This window comes from Gobius niger (genome assembly GCF_951799975.1).
Source record: "Gobius niger genome assembly, chromosome: 14".
Classification (NCBI taxonomy): Eukaryota; Metazoa; Chordata; class Actinopteri; order Gobiiformes; family Gobiidae; genus Gobius; species Gobius niger.
The window spans coordinates 23,774,456-23,797,332 of NC_136865.1; the positions used below are offsets into that span (position 1 = coordinate 23,774,456).

Here is a 22,877-nt window from a genome sequence, read left to right on the forward strand (position 1 = left end):
TTAAAACGTAGGGCCTTATTGTAGCTCAGCTGGTCTCAACAATGTTTACGTTTGTTTGTTAAAGGCTACATAACATTAGCTTTGGCTCCATATAACACAGTTCTATTCAGTAGGCTCGATCGAATTTTCCACTAAAATAGACCTCAGGATGAGCATGCTAGAATACACAATACTGAAGGAAAAACAGAACGCCGATGAACACTTTTGCGAGCTGCGATGAGAACATTATGTGGACAATTGCTGCCTTTTGGTGAGGTTTATGGAAGGCAGATACTAAAAGAAGGAAGCAGCTTTGAAGGAAAGCTACATGCTAGTCTTATGCTAACGCCAGCTGAAGTTGTGCTAACAGCGGCTAAATACTATCATCGGCAAAATCACTTTTTTCAATAGCGGTATGTTGTTGTGAAATATTAACGTCTTTAACTGAGCATATTTTCTCTGGTTCAACTTTACCCAAATCAAAAAGCTTCTGGAAAAAAATTGTGAAAAAAACACAGCAAAAAAAATCATCAAAGGAGCGACAAAAGTGATGAAAAAAGCACGTAAGGATGAAAAGATAAGAATCAGCTTTTGTAAAATTAGCATTACGACAAAAAGTACAGTTTTCTTCGCCCTTGAGCAGTTTCAGCTTCAGTGTAAAGCTTGTGTTTTCACTCACAACGGTGCAATAAAGATGCAATAACAGCTTTTAAAGTGGGTTTTCTTTTGGGGCTCTTTAGTCAGAATCCTTAAGTAATACAGGCAAAAAACAAAAAAAAAGGAATATACAAGTAGATCAAACAAGCCTGTGGATAAAGTGTGACTTCAACTAAAAATAAAACTGCAACTCAGGCTGAAATTGAGCAAGAAATATCGGGAGAGACAGCTTGTAAACTTTTCCCATTTAAATCTAATCTACGCGGAACCAACAGGCCATGATGCAGAGATGATGGCATTAGCAGCCTCCTCTCCACCCCTCAGCGACTTCCATGATTAGGGATGTAGGCAGTCTTAGTAAACAGTCCTATAGGCTGCAGTATAACGGAAAAGAGACACGGAGCTGTGGCTTTGGATGTACATAGACGACAGACTTTCATCAAACATTGAGCCCAACCTGAAGCATTGTGTAAATAGTAGCTCCACATTCTGTTTTCTGCCTTTCGCACACAGCACGAGTGGGGTTTACAGTCTAATTCCATGTAAAATATTGGCTAATTTGCATTTCTATTTACTTTTACGTTAAATAAACGGAAGAATTGGTGGCAATGCTGTAGAATGATAAGCAGCAAACTGGTAGCATGGACATTTATAGCATTTGAAGAGACAATATATATCATTTTCCATTCCCTGCACACCACCAGGCCATCGATAACCATCATGAGGTTATGCAAAGTCCTACAACAGAAGCAAAGTTGACCTGAATCTCAACCAAACTAGCACAATACATGGAGTCTTTGTGTCTCAGGGTCCTGGACTGATAATACAAACAGCCTCAGCCTCTCTACACAGCTTTGAGTTTAACTTTATTTACTCCACAGGGAAAATCATCCTCTGCACTTTGACCCATCCTTCAAAGCTGCTTAGGCCGTGTGTGAGGAGCATCTCCAGACCTGGGTATAGCTCCGTTATCAGGAGTGCATGTGCATGCTTTGGATGGATGGGGGAAATCTGACCACTCAAGAAACACCCACCCAGACACAGGGAGAACATGTAGTCTCCACAGAAAGGCTCACATAATCCTGAAATCAAACCCAGGACTAGAGGTCGATCAAGGTCTGGGTATTTTACGATATCATGGCTATCGGGGGATCTAACACTGATATCTCTCTTTTTTGCATTGGGCATTAAAACGAGCCCTGGAAGAAATGCAAAGGAGATCCGCACAACTGTATATGCTCACCAATTTTTATTGCTCACATTGGCAGAAGTGACGTTTCGGGGTCTTAGCCCTTCATCAGACAAAAGTTGGTTAGCATATATACAGTTGTGCGGATCTCCTTTCCATTTCTTTTCCCATTGTATTGTATTTTGGATCCAGCTCACTGGTTTAGAACTGTGGATGCCGTCCTACAACTTCCTAGGCCTGAGGGGAACTGAGAAACATTGCAAATAAAATTGATCACAAGTTTGTACACCTCAGATCATATAAAATGTACTGTTTATTGCAGACTTTTGCCTAAAATTTCAGAAACATAAGAGACAGAGACGTTTTTTTGTCTTCAAAACAAGCTCCCTTTGAAGTATACTAAACAGGAACGTCCTGAATAAATCAGCACTTTGCCCCTAATAAAGCACCCCCTGCTGTCACCGTTCAACAACACTGAGACATTTACAGGTTAGAGGAATCATACACAGGATTAATCCCAAAAATCAGCCTGAGAAAAACCCATATCGTTCGACCTCTGCACTTCTTCCTGTGAGTGTTAATAACTCCGCTCCCAGGCCTCCTCTGAGACTCATTAGGACAACACCTATCTCCCTACTATTACCATAAAACATCAAACTACTAATGACCCATAGCTGAGATGACGTACAAGTGGAACTGACACAAAAACGCCTTAGCTTGTGACACTATGATTGGATTTCCTTCTTCTAATATCGTACTTTAGTCAATATGCACAATTAATCATTAACGTATGAAACATTAACACCAGGCGATGCGTTTTTAATGATTTTGAATGTAAAATGCATTCCCCTGTCAGTGAGCTCGTCTCCTGTCCTTCAGTGTGTCTCTCCCCGACAGCCTCGCTCTCTCGCAGCTGTCACACATGAAGCTTGTCGCTGCTCATCCATCCCCACATCACTCCGCCGCACCAGCTCCATCAGTCTGTGTGACGGAGCATCCTTCAGAGGGACGCCCCGGCTGAGAGGGGCGCGACAGGAGGGAGAGATGGAGAGAGGCGCCGGGACAAAGAGGTGCCGCTGAACCAAAGCCAAGACGATGGATACGGGAGTGAAAGTATAGACATATTGGATTCTGTGTCATGATATTTTTCAAAGTACAACTATAAACTCACTGACAGAGGGAAGATAAAGAGGAATGAAGAAGTAGACATTTATCCTTTGGAAACCTGCACTGTCCATTTATATTTAGTTTTGTATTGTTGGTAAGATGACAAGAAGTCTTTGATTAAATTTGGCAGGTGAGTGAATAGGATTCTCTCTTTTTTAATATCTTTATAACAACAGTCGCGACCAACAACGACATAGACGTTGTTGGTCAAATCAACAAAACAATGATATGAAATCTTGAACTGATGAAGAATTCCCCAGCTCTGGTATATGGTTCAGTAGTTTTATAGCGAATAGTATAGGTGATCTGTCAAAAGTGTGTGAAGTTGGATAGAAAAGACCAGGGAGTTCAATCTTTGCTGCTGTAGAATGAAAGGGGAGGTTCAGAGGATGGGACAAAATTGAGTTGCAGCCATAGGAAGCAAGAGAAAGATTCCTTCTATGTTTAAGTGGCACAAGTGACAGTATCGCGATATCTGCATTATTTACTGTGTGTAATTGTATCCCAAGATGGTGTGAACAGCTCATCTCTGTAGTTTTTCAATGAATTCAGTTTGGGTGCACTTAGGGGGGGCCATGCAGGAGCGGCATATTCAAAATGAGCAAGAATACATTGGTCCATCACTATAACGCTGTTCACTTTTTGGGGCATTGTTGTTTCGTGGATTATTTTTAGTACAATTTATCCTTACAAAAAATATCCCACCATCCACCAAAACAAAGAAATCGATAAGAGGAAGTGAGTAAAAAGGCCCAGCAGCTCAGCGTGGCACTGACCTAGCGTGGCGTAGTAGAAGGGGAAGTCTCCCAGGTAGGGGGAGTACTGAGGCAGAGCGAAGAGGCCGCCCGGGTGACTGTTCCACATCAGAGGGCTCCGGGACCCCTGCTCCAGCACGCGGTCCTGGATGATCTGCAACACAACAAAGGTCGGGGTGAATTCACATGTTCAAACTCGAAGAATATGTCGTCTTGTGTTGAATTGAAAATATGTAGGGGTCATTTACAGAGAGACAGAATGATTAAGGTTTTTTTTTTTCTTCACAAAATAGAACTCTGGTCTGGCTCGCCTCGATTGCTAAACATTAAGGGTTCATGACAATTGTACTTCGATACTATTGTGATATTCACTACAACCGTTTCAACACAGAACCTTTAACCTCTTAAACCCCAGCAAGTGCATTTTCTCCCATTCAGCTTTACCCAAATCTAAAAAGTTACAGCCTATTGCTTTTTCATCACTTTGTTGCCACTTTTCTGTTGCTCTTTAGTGGCATTTCTGTCACTTTTTCATATTTTTTTTCACCTTTTTGTCATTTTTTGTTGCATTTTCATGCTCGTTATCGCCCCATTTTTTTTGTTAACTTTATTTATAAATTTTACATTTTACAATTATGCAAAACCATAAACAGACAAAGTATAACTTTAATCAAAACACACTCTACCCCTTACCTAAACCCACTGTACATGCCCAATTAGTCAAAGAGGAAAATTAAAAAGATAAATCAATCAATAAAGGGAGGGAGAACATTGAATAAGAGTGGTAGTTGCAAAGAGACATGTAACCCAGTAAGAAAAAATAAAAATCTTAGCCCAAAACATTCTGAAAAGGAACATTTTCAACATAAAGTAGAAAGGGTTTCCAAATTGTTGAAAATTTGTCCTGAGAACCACCTGCACCGAGTCTGATTTTTTCACATTTAAGAAAGTACATCACATCTTTAACCCATTGAAAATGAGTGGGAGCATGTCGAGACTTCCACCTCAGAAGTATCAGCCGTCTAGCCAGCAGTGTAGTGAAAGCTACAACATCTCGGTCAGAAGAGGAAAGAGAGGATGGAGATGGACATACCCCAAACAAAGCTGGAACAGCTTTAGGAGCAATTCTTGTGCCGGTTAGTTTTCGCCCCATTAGATTTGGGTAAAGCCAAACTGGACAAAACGTGCTAAAAAAACCAAAAATCTCAAATCATTTTGTTTTTTTCAATCAAATTGTGTCCAAACAATTAAAAATAAAAGATCAAAAATACAAAATGAATAAAATGATGACATTGCACATTTCTAGGTTACTATGTGTTCTTGTTTTTGGCTGATGTTTCCTCAGAGATTTTCTTGCAATACGGATATTGGGTCCCTAATATTGCAAAAACGACATTGAGATATACAAGAGATACACTGACCTTCATACAAGAATGAAATTATGAGCATGGACCTAAAACATCATGTACCTCTTGCAACTACGTTAGTTAGATCTCACAGATTTTTCTTAGTATTTAAGTTTGTTGGAAAAGGAAAAACAGGCTTATATAATACGACCATTATATACAAACCTGCATGACAAATCTACATCTGTGTAAAGCGTTTACATCGGCCTTGACTAAACACACAATAACTGCGTTTCCATCACTGGACTAAAATGCGCATTTCGAAGTTGCGCATAATTTACGAGTGATGGAAACACCAAATTTCGCATTTAAACTCTTAATTCGCATAAAAAGTTTATCCGCTCGCTTGAGGTGTTTTTTGATTTGTGCGCATAACTGTTGATGCGTATTTTGCGAGATGGAAACGCAGTTTGTCGAATAAATGTCATGAAGCGAATAAACAGACGCTGGTGCTAGCGTCGTTTCCATGGTAACATGGCTGCTTATGCTGGGTTTAACGCGCTTTAATGGGATTCTTAACAAAACGCATCAGTTCGTGACATGACACGATTCACCCTCTGTTCGTGGAGTTCGCAGCGGAGCGTGTCCTTTCGTGATGAGGAGTGGCGCTTCGTAGTTCAGCGTGAGGGCATTCGTATAGCATTCGTACAGCATTCGTACAGCATTCCTTGAGCAGAATCACTGTTTTCACGCACAAAATTGATGGAAACACACGCTACGCCGAAAAGTACTTTTTCGGACCTGCAGCAGCAAAAGGAAAGTCACATAAACTCGGCCAGTCCGCGCTCCAGGCCCGGGACAGCCTCCTCCTGCGGTCGTTCCTCCTGATGTTTGGGAGCCAGACCCTGCCACCCCTATTGCCCCCCCCGCTGGAGAACCCCACTGTTATATATTTGTCACGATTTTCCCCGCGTTTGTGGGGAAAAAGGGACAGTAAGAAGTGCGCCTTTCCCGCGGTCCCTGAATGCATCTCCCACGCTGCCTCCACTGACCAAAACAACAGCGCGTGGTTCCAGCAGCTACACCACGGAAAAGTTAAGGCTTATTTACAATCTTAGACACGTAAAGCAAGCGGTGATGGGCGCGGGGCAGGTGAAGACAGGCCTGTGTTTGTGGATTATAAAGTTTTTCCAACTGGAGCTGAGACTGACCAGACGAGTGAGAATCATGGATAAAGAGGTTTAAGAGCAGCAAGTTCTCCGACGGATCCTCAGAAGATCGAGTGCACAGTGAGTGTAGTGTTTTTATGTTTATTCTGTGGAGTAAAGTCAGCCCAAGTCGTGCAGCTATTGAGCCCAACGAGTCAGGGGCGCACGGCGGAGCGAGACGTCCCTGCTCCGCCTCCAACCCGGTGTGCGCAGCAGCGATCTTGTCCACATTCGGCCAATTCTTGACAGATTTTTTGACAGAACGCGACAATTCCCAATAACACGCAGCAGCACGCAGCAGTGCGGGACGCATATTCGTGACCGTGCGCAATAATTCGTGCCATTAGGCTAATCGTAACACGCAGTAACAGGTCGCAACAGTTCGTGGCGGCGCGTGAAACCTCTACCCCCAAATCACTCACATTCGTGATCCTCGGCCACGAATGTAGATTCGTGGCATTCGTGACTTGTCGCCGTTCTGTGTAAACCCAGCATAAGAAGGACAGGTTTGTGTGGACAGAGGATGAGATTGTGGCCCGGTCTCCATCTTTGGCTCTAATTTGCCATAGTTACAACAGTGCCTTTATTCGCTAGAACAGCTTGATGGAAACACGTAAAATTCGCATCTGTTATACGCTTTGCTTTAGCGCATTTTGAAAAGATTCGCATTTTGTTTGATGGAAACGCAGTTAATGACACATAAAGTCATTAAAAACATATATTCACCACAGCCTTCACATTTACAGCAGCTGCGGAACATTTCAGTTTTACTAATCAGCTTCAGAATTGCCAAGTAGCGTTGAAATTGAAATGGAAATGTATTGAAGGTTTTACTCTGGTAATGGCCCATACAAATCATTTTCCAAATGCCTCCGTTCGCGCAGGCAGCGGATTTTCATAAAAGCGTCAGGATGAAAAACGTAGCTTAAAAAACATTTTGATTCGGAGCGGTATTCAAAGCCTTGGAGTCAATTGTCATAAAAAGTGAGAACACCCGCATTAGCTCGGAGTTGGAAGGTACTTTTAGCCTTTTTTTGCTTTTGCTTTGTGCCCACTAAAAAGACATTTATCGATTGTGTCAGACAGGGGTGAATTGTCGGCACAAAGCAATAAGAAAGCGGCGATATTTACTGCCGGCATTTTAAAGAGCATTTGGGTTGGGCTCTCCCACGTAAAAAAGAACTTAAAAAGAATATTGTATTACATTTCACTTAATAAAAAGCATAAATAACATGCATTAGGTCCTCTTCTGTATCAAAAGCACACGTCCCGTCTTTAAACAAATAGAGTCAGTCAAGCGGGAGGTTTTTGTCGATGTTTCTCCCCGAAGATGCTCGTCGTTATCCTGTCACTGAGATACTGCCGCTGTGCCCTTGAGCAAGGCTAAATTGCTTCAGTAAAAACCGACGCAGGTTCATGGCAGTGTTTTATGGGGGCTATAGAGTCTGGAACAGCTGCTGGTGTGTGGTAACTCATCAAACAGATATATGGACCCCACTGAAGGTAACTCATGGCAAAGGCAGTGCACTCGAACTCCACAAAAAACAGCAGACCCCGGAGCGTTGGACGTGGGGCGATGCCGAGAGCGCAGTCTGCCGGGTCATACATGGTTTATAACTGTGTAGTAATTCTCCATGGCTGTGTCCCAATGGCCATGTTGTTCTATAGTGCATTATATGGAGTTAACAGCCGTTGTGTCTATGATGCTGATGGACGGTTCCCAGATAAATAACCATCACATGTGTTTGATATGGGCAGGATCTATCCGGTTAACCTCTTAACCCCCGCCTTAACTGAGTGTATTTAATTCCAGTTCAGCGTTACCCAAATTCATAAGCTCACAGCCTGTAGGCCAGTGTAATGCCTCATTTGAAAGCTAAGGCCTACAAAAACTCATCTTAATGGATCTTTTTCCTCACACTGTCATCACTTTTTTTGAAAATGTTCTTCCATCGCTTTTATGTTGGGTTTCCAGCACATTTTGGCCACATGTTCATCGCTTTTTGTCACTTTTCGGTTGGGCTTTTTGTTTGCCACTCACTTTTAGGTCACATTTTTGTCGCTCTTGTTTCTTTTTTGTCCTTGTTTACGTCTCATTTTTGTTGCTATTTTGAGAAAATGAGCTCGGTTCAGTTGGGGCTGAAGAGGTGTTAAGTATAGGGCCAGTTGGAAAATAGGGAAACAATTAAAGGGACTATACAGAGTTTAAAAATGTTAACAATGTTCCAACAATGTCCTAATGTATAGAATGAGTCCAGTTCACCACAACCGCCGCTAAAATCCTGCACTGTCACTCAAAACGTTGTTAATTCGGGTCCAGCTTAACATAGAAACTGCAGTTACGCGTAAGACCTCAGGTGGCAGTAGTGAGTGTAAAAAGACCAACTTGCATCCAGTCCAGTTAAGGCTATAGGAAAATGCTTTAGGGTTAGGTTTGGTTTATTCAGCAATATATAATGACATAAACCATTACCCAGAGGATGACATCTGTTTAAGACACTGCCTTTGTTTATATATATACTTATTTTTGGGGTCCGAACGTGCTGTAGACAACTCAACATTTCCCACAGTGCATTCCTAAAAGTAGCGAGCTGCGATGGGCCACTGTAGACCACAATGCATCGCTAGAGTCGGAGCAAAACAGCCGACGGCAGCAGGTCTTTGAACTAAACATGACACGAATTAATAAAAACAGGTATTTTAATCACGTGTTGTGTATTTCTCATGAAAAAAAAAAAAAAAAACACTTTAATGTAACCCATTACGATGAAAAGTGAAAAATGTTAAAGGGGCTGGATGCAAGTTCGCCATTTTATACTCACTACTGCCACCTCAGGCCGCATTTGTAACTGCAGCTTCTATATCAAGCTTGTGCATGACGGCAATTCAGACCCGAAGTGACACCGTTTTGACAGTGCAGGATTTTAGAGGCAGTTGTGGTGAACAGGTCTGGGCTCATTCTACACATTAGGACATGGCTGGAACATGTGGGGGAGGAAAATACATAATTTTAACATTTTTAAACTCCCTACAGTCCCTTTAACTGCTGACCTTTAACTTGAGCTGCTAAATGATTGATAGCTTCCCCTCTCGGACAAAAATGTTGAATAAAACGTATCTGACTAATATTCATCCATAAACATTAAACTGTCAATTGAATTTCCTACAGAAATCCGTTATTACTGGAGTTTAGTGTAGTAGTGGACATTCAGACAAAGCCCGAGATTAATTAAAGTTTTCTTCAAATAAAATAATGATTGATTGGTTTCTATCAACAATACAATAAGGTTATGTCACGGCGTTTCATCCCACAAATCCAAATGCAAATAAAAGCGAGTACTTTGGTATTCAGCGTTGCGTTTTATGTCCATCTTTACGGCCCTACAATAATGTCACTGTAGTGCGAGAGCGGCTACAACTGTATACACTGTAACAGGTTCATAAATCAGCCTGAGGCACTTCGACAAAACCACATAAAAATTCATCACGAGGAGGCGGGACTGTGAACACCTTATTCCCCCCCCACCCCCCACACCGCAGTCCTTGAGGCCCGTCGATAACCATTCGCCTCGGACGAACGGATTACCTCAAAAATCCTTTCTCCTCGCGATCAAAAACATGGACTTACACTGGTCAGAACTGGCCGCCTTCCCCACCTTTGAAAGGCAGGAGGAGGGTGCTTGGTCCGCTCTGCCGCTCCCCTCCCGCTCCCCCCCCCCCCCACCCGGCCCGGGACGTGATGGACGACTCAATCTCGCCCCCGAACAGCACAATCAACCAATTAGAGCATGATAGATAAATCTGTGTTGGAGCCGGCGGTTTAGGGGCACTCGTTTTATAGGTGGGTTTAATAGCCGCTCTAGTGTAGTATATCTATAAAGGAGAAATGACCTTGTGATTGGTTGACACTCGCGCGCTTCCTGAAGGGGAAATGTAACGTGATTGGTGGAAGGTTTCGGTCGGATTCAGCGCGGTGGAGGTGGTGGGGTTAATAAAGAGAGCTGTATCGAGAGGAAAAAAAAGGATGCAGCAGCTACAGAACACGCCTCGGTGCACTGGATAAAACGCAATAGTGTGCAAGTTCCAAGACTGGTTTGGTAAAGTGTGGACACCAGGAGGCAGAAGATTTGCAGTGAAACCATAAATCCTCAGGTCTAGGTTCAGCAATACTATGTGTCCAAAGAACGAGCTGACGAACTGAACATACTGAATGACCAGGTTATTCCATCAATGGATTTTATCTTCCCTGATGGCACGGGCATATTCCAAGATGTGGTATGTCCGCACTCAGATCTGCTGCCAACACATCTGTAAATACATCCACACTGCTGTTCTGTGCCCACATTGTGAAAGAGTGGTTCAGGGAGCGTGAGACATGGATCGGCCGCCACCAGTGATTCGTCGACTAAAATATTTTTTCATGAATTTAGTCAAAGTAATTACTTTGCTGACTGAAATTAGACAAAACCAAATAAAAAGTGAATGAGACTGAAACTATGAGTAAAACGTCCACATATTTTCATTGACTAAAATATGACTTTATAAAAATGAAAAGAAGTGACTGAAATCATTAGAACTTCCAATGACAGATTTACTTAAATTCACTGCTAAAGTACCAGCTCTGAGCTTTGTTCACGTGGGAGGACCTTGATTAAATATGATTATACTTAATATTATAAATGCAAAGTTGTCTAAATTAATCTGATCTACTAAATTTACCTGTTATTTTCGTTGACTAAAACTGGACTAGAAATGAAGAGAATTATTTGACTAAATCTTGACTAAAACTAAATGACATTTTTGAAAAGACTAAGACTAACGTCAGATCTGAACTCCACTGCAGCTCTTTGGGATGTGCTGGAGAAGGCTTTGCACAGAGGCCACACTCTCCCATCATCAACACAAGACCTTGGTGAACATTAATGCCACTTCTGCAGTCTTCTGACACTGCAGAAGCGTCTTTCAACAATTCCAAAGCGAATGTTTGCTGTAATCAAAGCTAAAGGCGGTTTAACGAAATATGAGTGACATTTTTTTTGCGGCGACTTTTCTATTGGTGACGCAACGTATTACAGGCTGCTAAAATAGTAATTATTCCTTCCGCATAGTTTGGCGGTGACTGTGACATTTCTTTTGAGTTTTATTCAAGAAAGATACAATTATCACCTTTATTCCTTTGGCCTTTGATCGAGATTAATCAGCAGTGGAAATCAGTAACACTAAGAGCAGTTTTTAAGCTTGTACTTTGCTGTTGATATCAATATTACGTCTACTTCCATAAAATATGATTTGATTTGATTATATGAGGATTGCAGTTTCATAATCAAACACTGAGATATCGAGACCAAGATTCAGATGTACATTCCGCCTGTTTAGATTTCGTTAGAGTTGCTCTTTGGCTCGGAGGCTTCACCGTGAAGCGAATTAGATGTGTGAATAGAGAACAGGGCATTTGTATCCACAGCATGAAGCCGGCTCTGAGTCTATCCCTGCATCTGTAAACAACACGCCTCCACTCAATAATAAGGAAAAGGCTCTGTCCCCCAAGACACGGCGCTGTTACTGTTAATAAAGCCAACCTGCACCACAGCGAAGAGATTACTTAATTTGTCAAAGGATATTTCCATCTGCAAAGGGACACCAACAACTAAACAAAACAAATGGTGCTCAATGGGGATTTTAGAGTCAATACGCGGGTGATATTTTGACAGATGCGTCTGACCTTTAGTGTGAGAGATAATAGACAGTGAGTGAATTCTTCCTGCTCTTTACATGTACCAACATCAGTCTTGGTGGAACATACTGTGTACACACTATTTACTCATTATTACTGAAAAGAAAAAGGCAAATGGACATTATGCATAGTTGCCGACATTTGGAGAATCATCCAGTTCTCTTCTTCAAGGGAAAGAACCGTTACTTTCCAACAGACGTTAGATTGGGAAGAGGTAACATACAGGTGTTATTGTTTATTCCTTTTGGGTTGAATCTGGATAATTGAGGACCATTTTTGTTGGAATTATCAGAGTTTGGGAAGTTTTGCTTGGTGACTGTGCAGTCAATAACACCTGTTGGGTTGGAGTAAGTCACCACTTCCCAATCTAACATCTGAGTAACAGCTTTGGCCCTTGAAGAAGGGGCCAAAGCTGGCCAAAGGCCACTTTATAAATGATAAGATGCTATGGAGGTGAGATATTTTGGTGTTTGGTAAAATGGTAAAGTAACTTGGGTGCCATTATAAAAAGTGGTCTAAATTTAAGCCTTTTCCAACTAATGTCTTGTTACTTAAAGCCTCCACAGCTGTGCGGATAGAATGATTTATGGTCCGTGTCTCACCTCCAGTGTGGTCAGCACTATCTTCTCCACAGACGAGAAGTAAGCCTCCCACAGGAACTGGGTCTGCTGCCTCAGAGACAGGATCTTGTCCTGGTGGATGGAGCGCACTGTGGTCGGGATCTGAAAAGAGGCAAAAGAAAAGCCGACAGGTGAGTGCAGGCGGAGCAGGTCTGAGCAGGAACAGACTTTTCAAAAGTAAACAATCAAGCTCCTCCCCCTTCTCTCCTGATTGGACCTGACAGGCCGCTTCACATGAAAAGCTCGTCTCATTGGTCAAAGTGGTATCCTGGGGATTGCGATTAGTTGCTGAAATCAGCGAAGGGAGGGACTTAAGAAAATAATATTATTATCTAATTGATTGACTGCGGAATTCTTCCGCAGTCAATTATTGGTTTTCATGTTCTTTATTATTATTCCTCTTCCATCTTTTTCCCGATTTTCTAGAGCTTTCAGCACCTTCATGCTTTGTGCAATTTATGCAAGTTATGCATCAAAATGTTCCGCATGTTAAGGAGAAGGGTGCTATTACTTTTGGGACTTCTGCAACTTACGTTTTTTCCGCAATCGGACAAAATGTCGGAGATTTTTCCCATTGACTTATAATGGGGCTGCCGCAAATCCATGCTTTTCTGCACTTTTTTCTGCATTTTGTGCAATTTCTGCACTTTGTGCATGTTCAGCTTCTGCAACTTGTGGGTTTTGAGAAAAAATTGGCCTTCTGCAGTTTTCCAGTTTTTTTATACGAGAGTTTGAAATTTTTGCATTGGTGTGTATGGGGGAATCCAGCCAATGGGGAGACTCCAGGCCTTTCAGCCATTTGTGCAGCTTCTGCCAATCAAGCACTGAGGCCATTTCAACAGTTTGACCATTTATGGAATATAAAAGTTTATGCAATATTAACAATGTATGCAAAGTAACCACTTTGTGGGATTTAACCAGTTTATGCATTTTAAAGCATTTATGCAACTTAAGAGTTTATGGCATTTAGGATTTTTGAATTTTAAAGAGTTTATGCAATTTACATAATTTATGCAAATTAACCCATTCATGCATTTTACCACTTTATGCAGTTTATACAGTTTATGCAACATGACATTTTATGCATTTTACCAGTTTATGCAAAATAGATTATGCAAATTAGGCAATTTATGCAATTTGAACAGTTTATGCAATTTCTGCATTCGCTTCCCGCAATTCCGCAGTCAATCGCAATGGCGCAGCCATTGCATTTCTAGTTTTACTTATGCTTCCTCAAATTTCAGACCCAGGCAGTCATGTAGCCACAATCTATTATATTTGTAAAACATTTAAACTTACAGACTATCACTTTAATATGGCGTGTACAGCATAGGATTTGCAGCATTTTTTTATGGATTTCGTGAGAGCATTTTTGCTTTTATTTTTAATGAAAACACAATCATTTCTCTGTAAGATCAACGTTAATTCCAATGTGTGAGAATGATTTGGAATCGAAAGATTGTAAAAGATATTTGCTCTTTTAAGAACATGTCTTTTGTAAATGCCAATACTTTGAATTATTAAACGTAGAAATAAGACATTTGAAACCAGCCAGAGGGGCCTTTCTGTGTGGAGTTTGCATGTTCTGTACTCCGGTTTCCCCTAACACTAAAAACATGTACAATAGGCCATGATGAATATAGTGTGTGGTTGGTGGTGGTCGTAAGGGCTGATGGCACAGACTGGCAGCCTCACTTCCGTCAGTCTACACCAACAGCAGCTCCGGCTACAATAGTACAGAATAATGACTACAGTGCTGCGCTTTGAGAAACTTGGTAACACAGGCTTGTACAGAGCAATACAAAAGTGTAACCCATTATTACTAAATGCTTGTATGTCTGTTACATACAAGTCATGATTTTTCCCAAGTGCTGCGGCTCTGTCACTGAGCCATGTAAAAATCCCAGGAATTAAAGTCTTGCACAAACCAAATACTGAAGAGCTTCATGAGCAGAGTCACAATTCTCAATGTTTGTTTTTTTGTACATAATCTGTTTAAAACCGCAGCCTCCTGCCGTCTGCCTGATGCTTCTCATCGGTGTCACGCTTCATTCACTTCAGGTATAACGTCCGTGTAATTACTTTCTCTCATGCCGCTCTCAGGACAAACAGTTTTCTTACTTTGTTTATTTCTGAGAGAAGCTAAAGTCAAGGACAGGATGTACGGGAAAAAATGTGTTCAATTCACTCCTATCAGTCAATAAAGGAGACCTACAAATGAAGTAGTTCTGCCGCTGCTGTGCTTCAATCAACACGTTTTCCAGAACCGGTGGCAATTTTGCAATATTTTGATAGACTCAGAATACGTAGAGCATCTGTGAGCACTCGTGTAACATATTTTGAAGGCCAACAAATATGGTGACAACCTTTTCGGACCCACCTCGTTGGCTTTACAAATGAAGTTTCTGTAACGCTGTGCACATGTGGTTTACCTGCAGCAGGAGCCTCTCGTCCCCGATGACAGCAGCTGTTTTCCAGTCAATGATCTCAGAAAATGGCAGCTCCCACCCGTTGCTCAGCATCACCGGGACACACGCCGCCTACAACACCAGACATTGCATTAAACAATTACTTCTTCTTCGTGCCACAAAGGCATTGGGATCTGAATAATCAGTTACATCATTGGAAAGGAAAATGTAGGGCGTGGGATTTCATGAAAAGAGTTTTAGAAATAAACTGAGCTGAGAGTGTGACATCATAAACTCATCTCTTGTTTGTTTGAGCTTCCATTGTCTCACTGACATTTAAGAAACTCTTTCTTTTTAGGACGTCCTGGCCCAAAAGGGAACCTAATGTACATGTTTGCAGCGGCTCTTGGTTTGACAACAAAGGCAAAAGGTTATGTTTATGCATTACATTGGTTCTACTTTGAAATGCTTTGTTCCGTGTCCTGCTGAGGGTGAAGGTTCCTCATCCAGGGGTACAGGGACTGGGGGTACTTGAGCGCTTAGCAGGGGGTACTTGGAATGACCTCAGATTTAACCTCTTAACGCCTGAACCAAGCACATTTTCTCCAGTTTGGCTTCACCCAAATCTAAAAGCTTCTTGAAAAAAGTGTCAATATAGTGATGAAAACAGGATGAAAACCCCAAAAAGAAGCGACAAAGGAGCGACGAAATCCTGCCAGAAAAGCAACAGTAATACAACAAAAAAGTGACTTAAAGCAGTACTAAGTAACTCCTTCCCCTAGAGGCCATAAGCGCAACTGCAGGTGTAGTAGCAAGTTACGATTTTTTAACTTATTAATTGTCTTGGAGAGTAAATACTACGCTGACAGAAAGGCGAAGGGATAGAGGGTTACTGTGCATCCAATTATACAATGGAAATATTTTTTTTCACTCAAACCTGGCTGTAAATACTGTTTAAAGTGACGTTAGCCTGCAGTTAGCATGTTAGCTTCTTCTTCGTGATTCCATTAGTGTGTATTGCTTTCTCCGCACCGGTGGCAGTCAAGTTGCAAACATGGTTTTCTGGTCAGAGACACCAGGGGGAGATGAAAGACCCTCCAATCATCCCATCAACACTTGTACTACCCCCAGAGGGACTACGAAAAGGATTTATTAAGGTAAACACGTTACTTAGTACTGCTTTAAGAGCGAGAAAAAGAAGACAAAAATGTAGTAAAAAAAATGATGAAAAAGCGACAAAAACTACAGAAACACGACAAAAAGCGACAAAAACTACAGAAACACGACAAAAAAAGAGACAAAAACGTGACAAAAGTGCTTTTAAAATGTGACCAAAACGCAGCGACAATGCAACAAAAAAGCTAGGATCAGTTTTGTAGGTCTTAGCTTTCAAATGAGGCGTCACACTGTTGCTCTCCAGTCCAGAAGCTTTTAGATTTGGGTAAAACCAAACTGGAGAAAAAGCATTCGGTTAAAGGGACTATACGGAGTTTAAAAATGTTAAAACTAAGTATTTTCCTCCCCCTACATGTTCCAGCAATGTCCTAATGTGTAGAATGAGCTCAGACCTGTTCACCACAACTGCCTCTAAAATCCTGCACTGTCACTCAAAAAGGTGTTAACTCGGGTCTGAAGTGCCGTCATGCACGAGCTTAATATAGAAGCTGCAGTAACGCATAAGACCAGAGGTGGCAGTAGTGAGCACAAAATGACTAACTTGCATCTAGCCCCTTTAAGGTGGGGGGTAAGAGGTTAACCTCCGCCTTACATTTTCTGTAGTTCGGTTTTGTCCCAAATCTAAAATATTCTTGAAAGAAAGAGTCAAAATTGTGGCGAAAATGAGACGTAAACAAGGATGAAAACGCAACAAAAAAGCGTCAAAAACACAACCAAAAACGCAAAAAAGTGCAATGCAAGGTAGGTCCGTTTTGTAGAGCTTAGCTTTCAAATGAGGCGTTACACTGGCCTAAAGGCTGCAAGACTCAGTCAAGAAGCTTTTAGATTTGGGTAAAGCCGAACTGAAGAAAATGTGATTGGTTAGAAAAAAGTGACTGCCTTTTTTTTTTAAACAAAACTAAATACTGAATATTTTGAGTTTAGTTGACCACTTGTAAAAATATTGGCAGGATATTCGAGGTCGAGGTCACTCAGAGTGTGAATGAACGAGTCAAGGGGCGTGTGAGACAAAAAAAAGCTTTTGTTCTGGGATAGACACAAAAAGACAAATTACGCCAACCAGAAAAGAACACAATGACCTGCCGTGTATCACTGTGTATTTACCCTGAATGCTTCACACTGTATTCACTGAGACAAACTACTCCCGCTGTATGAAGAGCAGTCAGACGTGCGTTTTAGTTCAGTATTAGCGGTAAGAGCTCTTGTCTGCAGGCAGAGAAGGGGGAAAGGACAGAGGAAACGAGAGGAGAGGAATTCATGTAGAGAGCTGAGGGAGGGAAGAGGGGGAGAGTCGAGAGAGAGGGGAAAGGTTGTAAAGTGAAGAGGCACTGGAGAGGTGCGGACACTCGGCCATTAGCATGAGGAGCTGATGGACATAAGGGGGCTGAAAGAATATTCATTTAATACAATTCTTCTGCTGGTTCCCATTAGCGCTTTAGAAACAGGCAGCAGCAAAAACTTAACGCTTGTAAACGGCATTTTATTGCCCAATTACTAGATTTTCTAACTCCCACCTTCTCTCCAGTCTGGCTTTACCCCATTCCAAAAGCTTCTTGAGAAGAGCATCAAAATAGCGACAAAAATGAAAAACAATCAGGATGAAACACAAGAAAAGAACGGCAAAAATACGCAACAAAAAATTGGCAAAAACTGCGCTGAGGAGAAATATCACTTTGGTCTTTCAAATGAGGTGTTACACTGGCCTAGAGGCTGTACACTCCAGACAAGAAGTTTTTAGATTTGGGTAACAACGAACTAAAAAAAATGTCCTTGGTTAAAGCAGGGGGTAAGTAAGAGGTTAAAGCAGTACTGGGTAACTTGTTTACCTTAATAAATCCTTTTCGTCGACCCTCTGGGGGTAATACAAGTGTTAATGGGATGATAAGAGGGTCTTTCATCTCCCCCTGGTGTCTCTGGCTAGAAAACCACAATTGCCACTTCGCTGCATCCGGGTCGGAGGCCCCAATACACACTAATGGAATCATGAAGAAGAGGCTAGCAGGCTAACGGGCAAAGCTAACTGTGGGCTAGAGCCACTTAAACAGTATTTCCAGCCAAATTTGAGTGATAAAAATTATCTCCATTGTGTCATTGTCTTTTCTGTCAGTGTAGCATTTACTCTCACGGACAATTAATGAGTAAAAAACCTAACATTCTACGACACATGCAATGGCGCTTATGGCCTCTAGGGGCATGAGTTACTTAGTACTGCTTTAAGCTACAAACGCATATTTAATTTCATAAGATTTGCAAATATTCCATCAAACAGAAGAAAGAGGGTATATGTTGCTATCCTAAAGCAAATTGGATACAACAGGCAGCTTTCGAGCAAAAAAAATTGGAAAATTTGAGCCAAAACCGCAGCCAGATGTGTTTCAGAGCATCGGTTTTGTATTTATGACAAACTTGTGTGTAAATATGCTTCAGCAATGTTATTATTTTTCTAGAAATAAAGATTTACTGCCAGTTGGAATCCAGTTTAATGCTTTTAATGACATTTAAGGCCCTTATTTTTGGCTTAAAGTAATTGAATTCCCCATGAAAAACCCTGAAACATATCATCATGTGCTGTCGACTGATTGCGAGATAAAAAGGCTTCGTAGAATTTATAGAGCCCTGCAAGTTTTGAGCAATATCCCGGAAAGCTCGGGTTAATGAAACGGCAAATAATCGGATTAATAATTCTTCCATTTCAAGTGGTTTTGGGCCACACTTCAAAGGCTTTTTCCTATTTGTAAAGATTTGTAGATGGGAGCAGAAGCCTTTGTAAAACTAAATGCGAATTTTCTTTTATCTTGACACATGATCAGACGGAAACAACAGTATTCAATTTGCCGGCGACGCTTTGATCATTCCCGCTACATCCTGTTTTGACAAAGCCAGGCTCGATTTAACTAAAACTTGTACCCTGCGAAAAGCCCTCCGATGAAAGAGAGAGTTCAGTTTCCTGCGCCGGTGGTGGTCCGGCATGTTGTTATTAAAACTACGGGAGTAAATTATCTAGTGATCCTTTAATATGACCCGAATCAAATCTAAATGAAAACTCGGTGGGAGGTGGGACCGACCTGCAGCGCTTCCAGGAAACGGAAAGAGCCGAGGCGGCGTCCGCGAGGAACCAGACAGAAGGTGGAGTTGTGGAGCATCTCTTTGTAGTCGTATCTGCAAAGGACACAAGAGGAGAATGTGGTTAGATGGATGGAAAACATGCTTCAGTAAAATTAGAGCCACACTGTGAAAAAATGCAATCTGATCTTAGATAAATTGCTTGAAATGTGCTTGATTTCGAGCAGATTTAAACTGTTTAAAGTGATAGTTTGTAAGTTTAACCGCCTGGGTCTGAAATTTGAAGTAACATAACTATTACATATCAATAATATATTTTCTCAAGTCCCTCCCTTTTCTGATTTCAGACGAGACGAGCTTTCCTTTGAACTGGCCTGTCAGGTCCAATCAGGAGGGAGGGGGAGGAGCTTGACCGTTTACTTTTGCAAATTCTGTTCCTGCTCTCCTCATTTTCCAAATGTCACAAGGTCCAAGTTTACTTTCAAATTTCACTCTCTCTCTCCTCACTTTGCAAAGTTACAGACTATCACTTTAAAATAAGACAAAAGTAGATGAGATAAACAATGAGACGGAAAAGGTTTAGGCACAAAAGCCGTTCTTGATCCATTGGCAATAAGTTAGCCAAAATCTAATCAAAATCAGCAAAAAATCTACACTTTTAACCTTCAAACCCCCACCTAAACCGAGCACATTTTCTACCAAAAAAAAGTTGCAAAAAATAAAAAAAATCAGACAAAAAAGAGACAAAAACACAACAGCAATGCTTAAAAAGTGTGACAAAACTGTGACGACAATGCAACAAAAAAAGTCACAATCAGTTTTGTAGGTCTTAGCTTTCAAATGAGGCGTTACTCAGGCCTATGGGCTGTAAACCTCAGCCAAGAAGCTTTTAGATTTGGGTAAAGCGGAACTAGAGACGCTCGGTTAAGGTGGGGGGTAAGAGGTTAAGTCATTTGCTTAACAAAGCTGATGATTTCCAGTTTATGCAACACGCCCAGGTAAAAAAAAACCTAAAACAAATACATTTACTTTATAGAAAATTGACTCTTTAAACACATAAATTGTCACTTAAAGCCACACTGTGTAAACAATTTGCATTGTACTGTTGCCAGCATTGCAAAACATACTCCTATTGACCAGCTAGACGCAGAAAATAGCATTTTTCTAGTGGGTAATCAAAGAATGGATTTGGGTGAGGACCTAACCTACTTAAATCAAATTATGTAGGTGCATTTCGTCAACAGCTCAATGAAGACGAGCAAGAGATGTCCCCAGCTCAAACTACCAAAGACAAATGACTTTCTTCAGATCTAGACCATCAGCATGTTCTATCAACTATTACACATCTCTCACACAATAGAAAAGACATGAATGAAAAAATACAATACCATCGGCACCACAGGACAACATTTGTGATTAGAATGCACACCTTTGTTTATTGTACAGTATGTATGATCTTCTTTTTAAGCCAATTGTAGCGAAGAAAAGCTAAATATTTACTGCTTGCTGGGACCCCTGCTGTTTTATGTGCCACAGTAATTCCCCCCAAATCAAAGGAAGTGCTTTGATCGTTGCAAATATGCAGATCACAAAACAAACCGATGCAATCACCAAAGCGTTTAGGTAATTAGACTTTGTTGGCGGAGTGAGAGAGAGAAAGGCAACAGAGAGGCGCGCAATAAAGAAATATCTAGGATTCAAACAAGTTGCACTTGGGAACGACAATAGGCTGCTTTCCACAATTTAACCACAACAGAGTCAGCCCAGTACTTGATAACAGCGCGGTACAGCAGTGATGGTGGTGGTTCTGTCATGCTTGATAGTAACAGGCAACAACAATCAAGTTTGTCTTCTTTAGCATGATGCCTGGTTGGGTAACTGTGCCCTTTCCAAACCATAATCTCTTTCTTCCACTGTCACTGTTGTTTAGTCAGAGCTATCGCACACACGACGACATGGCCCTTTATCTCCCAGTGCAGGTGTATGTGCTGTGGACGTGCTTGTATCTCTCCAAATGGGACGATCAACCAGGACTGGGCAATGAGCCGCGGGTGACACCTGCCTCCACAGTTGCCACACAAGATTTCCGAACAAAGACAAACATGTAATAGGAAAAAGCGTGTTTTAGAGCAGTGGTTCCCAAAGTGGGGGTCGCGGGACACTGAAGTGAGCGTCGCAAGATGATTTTGAGATAATATTTTTTCCATTTCTGACTAGGCCTGTCACGATAATAAAGATGAAGTTCGATATATTGAGGCAGGAAAGTATCGCGATAAACGATATTATTGACTCTAACGATACTAGATACCGTCAAAGTTGTTCATTTGGGTCCGAAGTGCCATCATGCATGAGCTCAATATAGAAACTGCAGTTACACATAAGACTTGAGGTGGCAGTAGTGAGTATAAAAATGTCAACTTACATTTAGTCCCTTTAAAAAGCAGTTTTACAAAGAAAAATAGGGGGGAAAGGCTACGATAAATATCGAGCCCAAAAATATATCGTTTATGTGTTATTTATTGAACGATAAGTCGATATAGTAATTATCGTGATTTTCTGACATTGAATTTGATGTATTTTTGATTGAATACAGCATATTTTAGTTAAAGTAAAGGGACTAGATGGAGTTTAAAAATGCTAAAATGATGTATTTTCCTCTCCCTACATGTTCCAGCAATGTCCTATTGTGTAGAATGAGCTCAGACCTGTTCACCACAACTGCCTCTAAAATCCTGCACTGTCACCCATAAAGGTGTGTATAGTGAGTATAAAAATGACAACTTGTATCTAGTCTCTTTAAAGCAGTAAGTAACTTGTTAAACTTAATAAATCCTTTTCGTAGTTCCTCTGGGGGTAATACAATGTGAATGGGATGATTGGGGGGTCTTTCCTCTCCCCTGGTGTCTCTAGCCAGAAAACCCCAATTGCAACTTACCCTACTTGGGTAAGTGCCACCAATACGGTGGAATGGAATCCCGAAGAAGAAGCTAACAGGCTAACGGGCAAAGCTAACTGCGGGCTAGCGCCACTTAAACAGTATTTACAGCCAAGTTTGAGTGAAAAAAAAATGTCTTGAGTGATTTTGGGGGTCCTGAAAAGTTTGGGAACCCCTGTTGTAGAGCATCAAATTAACAAGATATTAATAGATTTTAGATTACGGCAAAACACAGATAGGAATAACCAAAAAAAAGGGAGGTATCGCTTTGAAACTGTAGATTACACAAATAAAATAAAATGAATGATGTTTTTCTGCTGTATATACTTTATACAAAATAACAAGAGCAAAAATGGCTAAACTTGCCTATACGTTGAGCCGGGTTTAAATGTATGGGTCTAAAATGATTTAGGGTGAGTAAAATGTGGGACTGTAGGTGCTACTTTAGTGCAGATGTTTTGTCAAGACTGAGAGAAAAATGCATTTTGAGAAAACTAACTTCCCATAGACTTTTTTGCCCCCCCTTTCTGCACAAGGTCGAAAAAAGGCAACCTCATTTCAATAGAATAGTTTTAAAATGACTAAAAGCCAAACGGAGCGGAGCCAGTTTCTCATCTCTTGTCTCTTCAAAACACTTCAC

General features: G+C 41.2%; 1 protein-coding gene across 1 annotated transcript in view; it reads right to left on the minus strand.

Annotated features, from left to right (window-relative positions):
* ext1b (exostosin glycosyltransferase 1b) overlaps window positions 1–22,877 on the minus strand; it is a 189,547-nt gene that overhangs the window by 30,078 nt on the left and 136,592 nt on the right. Inside the window, exons 2-5 of the mRNA XM_079570924.1 lie at window positions 19,305–19,398; window positions 15,088–15,195; window positions 12,638–12,757; window positions 3,769–3,901 (exon numbers count right to left, since the gene is read on the minus strand). Of these exons, the coding sequence (XP_079427050.1) occupies window positions 3,769–3,901; window positions 12,638–12,757; window positions 15,088–15,195; window positions 19,305–19,398 (455 nt within the window). The remainder of the gene's footprint in view (window positions 1–3,768; window positions 3,902–12,637; window positions 12,758–15,087; window positions 15,196–19,304; window positions 19,399–22,877) is intronic.